Source organism: Protopterus annectens, chromosome 14.part0, assembly GCF_019279795.1.
Source record: "Protopterus annectens isolate FY-2018-M chromosome 14.part0, PAN1.0, whole genome shotgun sequence".
Classification (NCBI taxonomy): Eukaryota; Metazoa; Chordata; order Ceratodontiformes; family Protopteridae; genus Protopterus; species Protopterus annectens.
Genome location: NC_056748.1, coordinates 887,241,316 through 887,253,852, shown reverse-complemented (window position 1 = coordinate 887,253,852; position 12,537 = coordinate 887,241,316). Strand labels below are relative to the sequence as shown.

General features: G+C 36.1%; 1 protein-coding gene across 1 annotated transcript in view; it reads right to left on the bottom strand.

Moving 5' to 3' along the window:
• LOC122788742 (myoferlin-like) overlaps window positions 1-12,537 on the bottom strand; it is a 1,037,182-nt gene that overhangs the window by 152,969 nt on the left and 871,676 nt on the right. Inside the window, exon 20 of the mRNA XM_044055636.1 lies at window positions 3,412-3,536. Within this exon, the coding sequence (XP_043911571.1) occupies window positions 3,412-3,536 (125 nt within the window). The remainder of the gene's footprint in view (window positions 1-3,411; window positions 3,537-12,537) is intronic.

Genomic DNA, 12,537 nt, shown 5'->3' with positions numbered 1-12,537 from the left:
CAAAAGCTTTTGATAAGTCTAGAAAGATGGCAGATACAAAGTTGTTGTTATTCCTGTGATGGTTTATAGTATTAGTGAAAGATAAGAGAACTGTAGTAGTACTATTTGATGGGCGAAACCATGCTGAGTTTTTCCAAGAAGGTTATTTGTTAGTAAGAATTTCATGACCTGGAGATGAATACACCTTTCAAGTAGCTTAGAAAGAGGTGAAAGAATAGCAATTGGCCGATAGTTTGTCAGTTCTGTGGAAGGTCCCCCTTTATGAAGTGGGATTACATGGGACATTTTCCACAGTTGAGGGACCTTGTTTTCGAGAATGGATCTATTTATAAGGCTTGATACTGGGAAGGCTAAAGATTCAGCTGCAGTTTTGAGGTGTTCACTTTTAGTTTCTGTAGTAGTTTTTTTAAAGTGGCTGTAGAAACTGGGGAGAAAGAGAATGAGGCATTGCTAGCTGTAGACTTGGCTGGTTTGATATCAGGAGTAGGAGTTTGCTGTTTGGAAAGGGCAATTATAGATTCAGTAAAATGTTAGTTAAAAATGGTAGCCATGCTATAGGAATTGTTATGGATGTTTGACATTGGTGTAGTATATCTTCCTGGGTGAAGAATTGAGTTTATAGCTGTCCAGAATTTTTCAAGGTTTTTTTGATGTGTGTTTTGAATGTTACGACATAAATGTATTTTATCCGGTTTTACTTGTTTTTTTGCCTTATTTCCAAGTTCTTGATACTGTTGTTTAGAAACTACTATGTTAGTCTTATAAACTAGAGATAGAACAGGGGCATGTGCATTTAATAAAGCTAAGAAAGATTTATTAAAGTGGTTCACTGCATCATCCAAGTCAAGGTATTTGAGTGGAGTCCAATTGCACCTTTGCAGGTCAGCTAGGAAATTGTCAAGATTAAGGTTATGCTTTTATCTGAGTTGTTTAAACATAGTAGGTTTTGTTGGGAATATGTGCTGTCATATAAGAAACGTGGGTAGGTGGTTGCTTAGACCATCAGGAAGGCAACCTGATTGGAATGAATGAAAGGAGTTATTTAATAATATCCAATTCAAGGTGGATTGTTTTTTACTAGCTTTATCTGTGTAGGTTCTTGAATAGTTTGTGTAAAACCATGCAAGTTTATGTGATGGATGGGAGTGATCTGTATCACATGCAAACCAGTCTAAATTAAAATCACCCAGTATGAATGTTTCCTGACTAACAGTACTACTTGCCCAGTGCAATAGACATTCTATAACTGGGACATTATTTCCAGGCGGGATATAGCAGCCCATTATATTGTGTTTTTCTTGAATTTATGGTTAGTGTGGTATAGATGATTTCTGCACTGTCCAGTTGTGGGGTTTTGCATTCAAGGAAAGTTAAAGTGAGATGGTCTTTAAAGAGGACAGCAACTCCACCTCCTCTTTTGTTGAGTCTATCCACCCGTAGTATGGAGTAACCTGGGGGTAGTATTTCATTATCTTTTGTACTTGGTTTTAACCATGTTTCAGTGATTATGACTATGTCTGGGGAATATGTAGCTAGAGTGGCATGGAGGATGTCCAGTTTGTTGGCTATACTTCTAATATTAATGTTTATTCTTAATAAAACGTTAATTATAAGGGAAGCTAGTGAACCAAAAGGCTAACACTGAGCAGTGCAACTAGAATGAGTGAATTCAAATTCAGAGCAGTAAACAAATCCTGCCACAGGCAAATACTGCATTAAAAACTTGCATAGCAAAATTTATAACAATAATGCACTGGTGATGTTGAAATTACCTATAATGAATAATACAAATATTACTTGATTAAATTGATTAAAAGTACAATTCCATGTTTAATGGAAATAAACTGTAAAACAAAATGCATTTGAACTACTGAGAAATTAAACAAAAAGTGAAGATCTAGAAAAGGAGCTTATTAGATGTCAGACTGCATTTTTAAATAAAATATGTACGCTAAAAAGGAAAGCGACTGCTACTCAGTTTCCAACTTGTAGGACCACACTCATTCCTTAAGGGAGAAAAGGAAATGGATTACAAAAAAAAAAAACTATAAACTCCTACAATATACTCAGAATGACCAACCCTAGTGCTACCTATACTAAAGAAACTATTAGACAGCAGGGTGACTATAAATTAACCAATAACAAAGTAGAATCTTATAAATGGAATATCTTTTCTGCATTGCAGGTAAGTGACAAAAGATGCCACAATTGTATATGAGCCATGTTTATCAATAAATGTCTTAGATGATCAGTTTAACAAAGACCGGACTACAAATAATCGTAAATGAATATTTATCTATAGCCATTTACCTTTTGGAGTACTACTTGCACAGTTAAATTTCAGAGTTACAGAAAGCTTGTTACAAGGTGTACCATTTGCTTCCATCTACCTGGATACTTGCAGAACTTAAACTGCCAAGAAGATTGAAAATATCATAGCTTTCAACCTAAAATAATAAAATAGGAACAGATTTTAAATATTGCTCTTATAAAATATGAAAGTTGACAAAATAAAAGGTTTTGTATTAGCATGCATATTTTGAAGGATATGAAGTCTAAATCTCAACTGTCTCATTAATTTAGGGACTTTCATCCTCAATGATTTACGAGAAAACCATGAAATTATATGAAAAAGAGCAAAAATATCAAGAAAAAATCTGGACATTATTCAAAAATCTGGATAAATGAGAAGTATGGATGTGTGTTTTAATTTGGAAAAAAAATAGCACCATACTTAGCAAAAGAGCAGGTGACACTGGATTAGTGATTATAAACTCTCCTCGCAGATAGCCTTTGTACATAGTTTTTGTAGTATGCATGTTGGACAGTACAAGCAACCTGATGACATTAATTTGAATGACACTGTGCTAAAGTTGCCTGAACTGTATAATAACCAGGGGTCATTCTTCCCTATTGTTCATTTGCTTCCTATCTTAGACACTCTGCTATAAATTACTGTTCAATTTCAATAAAATATTTATTGAAGTTAAACAGTAATATTGGGAAAGACGGTCTAAGATGGGAAGCAAAGGCAGAGCTAATATGAAGATAAGTTTGCATTTAACTACTACTACTACAATGTTACATGGCTTGCAGAAAGCAGCGGGATACAAGATATGTGTTTGGTTCACTGTCAGTAAAGTGTACAAAAACTTCTCTGCTATGCAGGAGGGCTTGATTGATTTAGTTATAACCATTCGATGAGTAAAATGACTAAGGCCAGAATCATATTGCTTGAAAATTACTTTTACTTTCAGGTTATTTTTCATGTGGTTCAGGTTCACAAAAATGAAGTCATTTACATTCCTAGTTACTTCAGTAATCATTACAACAGCAATCTTTCAAATTAATATTTTTCTGAGTCTAAAATTTTGCCATCTCTCATAGCCATGACAAAGACAATTAACTAACCTTTCCATAGTTCAGGTCATCATAAGGGTCTGGGAAGCCAGTAAATTCTCTTGGGCTTCCGTAGAGAGTTAAGTAACAGGGTCCAAATGCAGGTAGAAATCCAAGACCTGACTCTCCAGTTGCAGCTGCCAAACAATAGAATCAAGGTTTAAAATGCTTAATAGAAGCTCTGCATCTTACAGACTATTTCAAATATCAGTAAACATGATTATAATTCTACAGATAAAAATGTCATATTTGGATAGAATTGGATGTGGACATAACCACAGCTGTAGTAGGTAAAGTTAATACTCACTTAAAATATTAAATGTTTATAATTTAATGATTAACTACAAAATAATAAACTACTTGATGCAAAGGTTAGCTCTGTTGCTATATTGTTAACATATTTAATCAACTATGTAAATTAACTTTAGTAACCATTAATATTTTGCTAGACCAATTTTTAGTATTAGATATTCACATCCATCAGAAAACAAATTACATTAATTTTTAATCATGCAAAGATGTGTATAGCAGTCACTTAAACCATTAAAGTGCACAATTAAGCAATTGTTAATAACTGCATGCCATTAAGAGAATGGCATAACTCATTCAGCTTGAATGATGTAGACACGCATGTTAGGTTAAGAAGCAAGCATATGCAACAGGTTTTGTTTGACTATGGGGGCAAACAAGAACATTCCCTGCAATTTAATATTATATTTTGCATTATTAAAGATTTTAGTCACAAAGACTTCATGGTGGCAACATTCATGATCCAACAGGAAGTATTACAAGGCTAATGCTGTTGTATGCTTTGTGGCATGTTTTTAGAAAAAAATCTTGCCGCATAAAGACTACAGTACTCAAAATAAGAGAAATATGTCAGTATAATAGCTTTCAATAGAGCTATGTGCATATATATATATATATATATATATATATATATATATATACATACATACATACACATATACATATATATATATATATATATATATATATATATATATATACATATATATACACATACACATATACATAGGTGCATAAAATGTAGAAAATGGCATACTTCATGTTTCTTGTCAATACACACTTATTATTTTGTTGTGTATATTTGGTGGGCACCCTTTTTCTTTTAAAGTATATACTTGTTGTTACCCCACACATGATCAGAATTTAGAAAATGAACATAGGATTCTAGCCTAAGATTTTACATTATGAGCATATCACAAAGCATTAAACAGATTAATTATTGAAAATCACTGAAGACCAGGAAGAAAAACATTCTCACCATTGGAAGTGGAAAAAAAAATCTTAACTAGATTAATTTCATATAATCCAAGGTGGCAATGTTTACATGTGTGTAAAACCTTCAGAATACAGCTACATTTTAAAATAGCTTTCTATCCATTTATTTTTAAATAGGGGTGAAAGCACAACTCCATTGTCAGTTTCATATCTCAAATTTGAAAAAAAATCACAGATCTCACATGATAAAATCTAAACTTCTGCCAGTATAAAATGGTAAATTGTACCATTGGAATATTATGTTTCTAAAATATTTCACAAAAATATCTTTGGCATTCTCCTAGAAAAAAAAATAGCCCTTTAAAAAGTTCCACTTAGAAGTTGGCACAAGCCTAGTTAACATGCCTACAGAGTAAAAAGAAAAAGGTGGCGGCAAACAAAAGCCACTTGATCACAGTCATCCTTTGTTCATCCTATGAAGATACCGTCACAGTCCAAGTTCCATTAACTTTTTCAGGTAAATGCTGTTACAAGTTTGGTGTGCCATCACACTAGCTCTTAATATCAGTCCAGTCAAATGCATATCTTCAAAGGGATGAGAACTTGAAATTGGCACTCAACATGAGGGCCTCCCAACTTCTGTCACCGAGGAATTCTCACATCTCTTACTCCCAAGTAATACTCTTTTTCTATGCATCCAATATCTTCCCAATTATTAAAACTATCCTTTTGCAATAGTTTTCTACAGTTATGAAATACAAATCCCAAGGCCTCTTTCCAGACCCATCAACATCACTGCACTCCGCTTTACAGATCACACAGCTCAAGAGGATAAAATCCTAACCTTCAGTTACTGCTTTTTTGGCAGTTACATGCTCACTCTGTGTCTACTTGCGTTTTGTCCAGCTACTTCAGTTTCTTCTCACCTCTGAAAAACATGCCAGTTGGCAAGTTATTCTTAGTCATCAATACATACTGCGTTTATGAAATCCACAGTAGATCAGCAAGTCAATTTTTTCACGGAAAAGATTAACACTCATACTCACTTAATTGGTTGACTATATGAGCGTTTACTTCTAGTATTTTGTGAATAAGCCTGACTCCCCACATTTACTCTTCCCCAGCGATGTAAACTACACAAAGGATAAGTTTACTTACTTAAGTAAATAGAAATCAAAGACTTGCCAGAAACACAAATGGTAAAAAAAAAAAAAAAAAAAAAAAAAGTTTACTAGAGAGGAGAATGAGGAAAAAGTTTTAGAACAAGTGGTATTCACGAAAATAACATTTAGATCAATTTAATTAGGGATTCATTGGAAATACTGGACCTATTTGGAAAGTTAAGTTTAGCAAGCTTGATATTGATGGCTCCTTTCCTCTTATCACATTTATTTATTTATTTTCCCATTTATTTATTTGCTATTTGAAAAGATGAAAAACAGTCACACAGTTTTACTCATGTATTAGGATAACAAGGTGAGATTGATTTTCTAGATATAATTAATCGATTGATTTGCTGGATGTGACTATATTCTTACCTCATGCTGACATGTTTTTTTTTGTAAATGTATTTTTTTTCCATTTGAAAAATTAAATGAACAAATAAAAATAATATATCCCTGAACTGTAACTATTAATCAAAATTTGTTTTCATTATATCAAAGCTGCAGACATTAGACTATTACTGCAGTCTTTGCCAGATACTAATTTGTTCATTTCATTCACCCATAACCAAGATGTATTTATAAAGCAACAGATGCTTCTCATATGCAAAGAAATATGCTTTCCTTTCCAGTCTTCTAGAATGTCATAGACAGAATGGATTTGTCCAAGCAATCATCCTTGCAGTCTTCACTAATCTTCCTTCAGTCACTATACACAGCATCTGTCATTGCATTACGTGTCCTGCTGCAGAGCAAAGTCCGTCCACTTGTAAGGTGGTCGCATTCAAGTATTAGTCATTAGAGCACTATATCAGCAAGCTAAGCAAGCCCTCCGTAAGCTTTATTGACAGTAAACGTAATCAGATTTGTTTGACATATTCCCACTGTGATTGCCAGGGTATCTATAGTCTCCTGCCATTTGACAATGATTTTTTTTTTATTTAGAAGAGAATCCATCATTTTCTTTACTTCACATATTAAAAAAATCAGTTTTATGTATCCCTTTTCTCTGCCTTGTTCCTGGTTTTGTAAAGCAGAAACTTGTCTGCCATCTTCCAAATCCCAATGGTTACTCTTACTTCCAGTGGCTTATGGGACAATTTGTATGCAGCTTCACTACACCTTTTAGTTACTTAGAACTCTGGGGAGAATGCAATCTGGCTTCACATTTCACCACCTGTATTCAGTCATGACTCATTACATCTATAATTGGACTGGACTGACTCAGTACAGCTCAGTACTGTCAGTGTTATACCAGACACTGCAAGTATCCATTCTTGTACCAATCATCCTTAACAGAACGTTGGGCAAAAGTCTCCATTAATGGTTTCTGCCATTCCTCAGTCCCCACTCTCTATTTTCCCATTTTTTTCTATGCACATCATCCTACACCCCCTCATATACACACACAGTCTTTGTTCGCCCCAGTGGGAACCCCTACTCTTTCATATATTTTATCTCCCTTTTTTGTATTAGTTAAAAAGCACATGAAAATTCTGTGTATGCTGCATTTACTATTTTCTGAATTTCACCCCCTTCACCACGGAAATGCCCAATTATCTACTTAAACAATTTTTCTATTTCACATTATAAAGTCTTGCTTGTATGTCAGCAGAACTGTTTTTTTAATGTAATAATTTGTTAAATGGCTGAGTTAATTGACAATTATGGATCCTTTCTTACTCATAACCTGGGCCAAAACAGCAAGAATAATCATATATACATGGATAGTTTAGGTGTTTGTTTCCACCTCCTAAAAGCACTATAATCGGTTGGTTACTTGAAAGTTCCTAAAAAGCCATACTTTACATACATGTATGGGAGAGCATGTAGACTCCACTCAGTCAGTGGCCAAAGGTCAGGACTGAACATCCACACTTCTCATTCACTCCTCACTTGAAGTCACTGGAGGTATGAAATAAATATTGTACTTTTTTTCCTGAATGAGTAACCTTAGAAACATCTGTTCTGAAACATGTGCTTTCCAGATAGCACGTGTAACATGTAAACAAAGCATGTGATACTGGCAACCTTGCATCTTTTCTCTACTCCTAAATCTCTCCAAGGCTTTCAATACTGTGGCTTTCAATACTGTGTCCCACCCTAAACGTCTATCCCAATGCTCTCTACTTGGCTTAACCAACTCTTCCCTACAACAGTTCACTAGTTACCTCTCAGACCTCTATCAATCATTGAAGCAGAACTCCAAGCTCTCTCCCTATCTACCAGTTCGTACTGGTGCTCCTCAAGGCTCCATCCTTGGTCCACTTCTTTTTAACATCTTTATAAATCCTCTCCACACCTCAGCAAGACAAGCTACCCTTATCCAATATGCAGATGATGCTACTTTAATCTGTTCATCAACCTAGCCCATCTTCAAAACATAACACAAGAAGCGTTTATCTCCATCAAAATTTGGCTCACCAATCACCAGCTTCTGCTCAATCCCCCAAAAATGCAACTACTGCTATTCCTACATAATAAATCTCCCCTTCCATATACTAATTTCTCAACTACTTCCCTAAACACTAAAACTGATGTTGTCTCTCACACCAAATTACTTGGCGTTAAGAGTTAACTGCAACATCAAGTTCGATCTGCATACCAACAATTGCATAAAAAAGATCAGCAAAAAATTTGCATGTTGCATAGAGTCAGAAAATTCTTTAATTCCTCCAAAGAAGCTCTTGCCACTATATATCTCCTACCGTCATTACTATATGCCTCCCCAATCCTAACCAGTCTACACTCATCCCTAAAAACAAAACTCAGTCAGTGCTACAATAAGATAGCTAAGCTTGCCACTAGACAGCCCCCCCCCCAGTTATCATGACTGCTCCTCACAGAGTATTACACTGGTTAGAAATCCCCCATCTGTTAACATTTCATCAACTCCTGTTAACTCACAAAATACTGTACTACTCCCATCTGCTCCACAAGCAATATCAGCTTTACTGCTATACTACTCCCCATCTTGTCACATGCCCATCTGCTCCACAAGGAGTATCAATGTTACTGCTATACTACTACCCATCTTGTCACGTACCCATCTGCTCCACAAGCAATATCAACATTACTGCTACACTACTCCCCATCCTGTCACGTGCCCATCTGCTCCACAAGCAATATCAACGTTACTGCTACACTAGTCCCCATCTTGTCACGTACCCATCTGCTCCACAAGCAATATCAACGTTACTGCTACACTACTCCCCATCTTGTCACGTACCCATCTGCTCCACAAGCAATATCAACGTTACTGCTACACTACTCCCCATCTTGTCACGTGCGATCTTCTGACAAGCTCCTACCTGTCTATCTATAAACCACATAAATCTCCTGGATTTGGTCTGTATTCACACTGTGTTGCAAAAACCTGGAATTCTATTCCTGAATCCATCTGGCTTTTTACCCCATTACTCTTCCTTCAAATCTCAACTAAAAGATTACCTATCGAGCAAATGGATCTGCCAGTGCCTTATCCCAGCATAGTTTTTCATTCAATATCTCACAGCTGATATGTGCTCAGAAACTGTCAACACACTGCCTGAAATCTTCCACCCTTTCTACTTTCTCTCTATACTTTCCCTGCTAACTCATTTCTTTACCTCTACCTGTTTTTCCTCTCTCTACACTCTTTCCCTTCTCTCTACAATAACTTCGAGTCCTTTCAGGTAAGTGCCTGTATTTTACAGCTCACTAAAACTACATTTGGTTTACCTTTATTACTTTAACTTTATTATTTTGTATAACAAGATGTTATTGTTTGTTTGATTTTATGCTCTGTACCCATGTTGTATTGTATCTGAATTGAAACGATTAACTTGTAGATATACAAATGTGTTTTTCTGTTTTCTCCCCGGCCTCCGCTGAAAATGGGCTTTTGCCCAGTTGGACTTTCCCGGTAAAACAAATGTCAAATAAATAAACAAACCGTTCTAAGATGGATCATCTTTAATGGGGGTTGTGATAACTGTTAATTCAGGAAAAGATGTTCTAGTTCATATCCATCATTAGTTTACTCAAAAACAAAGCAACTCTCTCTGTTCTTTCAGTGTAAATTACTTGTTTCATTCTCTTCTCTTTGGTTATGAAGCCAAAAAACTAACTGGCTTTTCTGTTTTTGTTTCTGGCTATGCCAGAATTTTTTTCCCTTGCACAATTGCTCATCAGTTCTTTTGATTTAATGCCCACTTTTATGTAGACAGCTAGCCCTCCCCTTACTTTTCCCACAATTCCTTTTTGTATGTTCTATACCCAGAGAGCAATGAAGTTGGTTAAAGAATTCTCATGCTAATTTTGACTTACCCAGCTTGTCAAACTGCCCCTTTGATAAGCATCATCACTTCACAGGGGCAATTCCCTCATTTCTAAGGTACAGCAACTGCTATCTTTATTATATTTTATTATATTATATATTATATTATATTGCACACTCCTGAATAGGAAGGGGAAGGGGGCAGTACAAGGATAAAAATATTTGTTTTAAAACATTTAGTAAATGCAGCTATCTGCTTCATTTTAAACCACAGCAACCCAGGATGCTTTCAAACACTTGTCTGGGATCCTGTGCACTGTGGTACACAACATTCTAGTCTTTCAGTGTAAAATGTCTTAGTGAAACAATTTCTGGATCGCCTTTAAGCTAGTGTGTCAATTTTCAGAAGCATTTTGCTCAGACCACACATTTTGTAACACTGCGGTGGTGGTGCTGCTGTAGCGTTGTCACCTCACAGTAAGACGTCCTGTTCGATTCTCAGCTAAAGCGTCTTCTGTGTGGAGACATGCGTGAATGGGCGTACCTTCGTTGAAGGTTGTGCATCAGGGTTGGCAACTCGGCACATAAAAAATCTACTGCCAATCATTAGGGGACCGGAGTTCCGCTGTGGCGACCCCTAACCGGGAAAAGCCAAAAGACACAACAACGCATTTTGTAACAGTGCCCTGCCATGTAGCAAAGCTTGCCCCTTTTACAGCCATATGGTATATTTACTGGTTTTCTGAGGACTTTACCAGTAATGAGTATATATCACACTGTTTTAGCATTCTATAAACACCATCGACAAATCAATTGCAATTACTGGCTTAACTCTGAAATCAGTATACAGGCTGATGTGCCCTTGAACTTCTTAACATCTTCTTCCTTTAAATAGTTTAAACAATTTACAATGATTCATTCAGCGGTCTTCTTTGGGACTTTTATGCCTCCTACAAAGAGGAATGCAGGCCACATTACAAATACTGGAGTCCATTTATCCATGAAAAGCTCCTGCTACCACACAAAGCTAATGCATCCATCTATGTACTAGCCCCTTAAGTACACATAAAATGCAAATCAAAACTGTAGGGCTGTAACAGTCAAGAGATAAAACAGTAGCAAGCTAAATAATAATAAGGAGATAGGTCGAATCCAGTACCTACACAAAACTGTCATTTATTTATGACATCTCTAGGTGAGTACTTTTGTCCCTAAAAAGGCTACTGTAGAACATATATAATTCAAGTGACAGTGAGACATGCATAGATAAGCATTCAGTTAACTTCAAAACGGAGATATGCAACCATGATGGCTGGAAAAGCCAACAGATAAAGTACAATCTGACATCATCCACAATGTGAAAACTTCAGCAACTGGGCTTCAATAATCATATGGCTAGACTGGTGAAAGGTAGATTGTACCTGCTTGTGGACAATCAGCCAAAAGCCAGTGTGAGCTGAGTGGGCTGACAGCTTCACTCAAACAGGAAGGCTGAGGAAGAGTGCTGTCACAGGATGGTCTGGGAGTTAGAAGGCCAGAAACAAATTGTTTGTCAATGAGGGAGAAGCTCTCTAATCAGAAGGTGACTAGTGGGAAGCCTAGAAAGAGCAGAAACATGACATTCCTTGTCCATGAGCCAGTTTCCATTGTCATGGTCTAACCTCAATCCATTACACTACTCTCCTACTTCGTGTGTTGCAGGTGCAGAGTCCATGCAGAGATACACTACTATTTAATTATTTTTAAACTGCTTTATTGAATTATCATTTGAGACACAAGCAAACTTTCATTTATATAAAAGTAATCAAACCATGTTAACAAGCTCAAATTAACAAATGTTATACATCACATATACTGTTACATATCATAGAATCAAAACAAAATTACATAAATTGTTCAATTCCTGACTTCTCTTAAACTTCATTCCTCCTCCAAAACATTTTTCGATATGTACTGTGCCCACAATTTCCATTTTTTTCTATGTAATTTATTCTAACCCCTTTCTAAAGATCCCACTTCCTGTTCTTTTATCTCTGTTACAACTTTTACTTCAAGTATAGCCAGTTCAGACTTTGATTTCCATTTTCTAGTAACTGGTTTTCTGGTAGCCATCTGAATTAAAACTTGACAAGGGCCTACTATGCACAGGCAATGCAGATCCTATATCCCAAATCAAAAAGTCATTCCCTTAGTTACACTCATTAGTTTACCCAGTATTCCTGACAGACTAACCTGTACGGAGTTTTTAAAGTCTGCCACGCTCATTACACTTGGAGAACATATGCCCACAGGTGCCACTTTCCTTCCCGTTCCTCCTTCAACATTTGCCATCTTACTGGAGAAAAATTATTGCCTGCTTGTGGTATAAAAGTATCTGTGCAAACACTGCCAGGCAAAATCCTAAATCTTCTAGACTTTGTTGCATATTTGGGGGGCATACATCTGTCCTCCTATTGTTTCCTTGTGAACTGC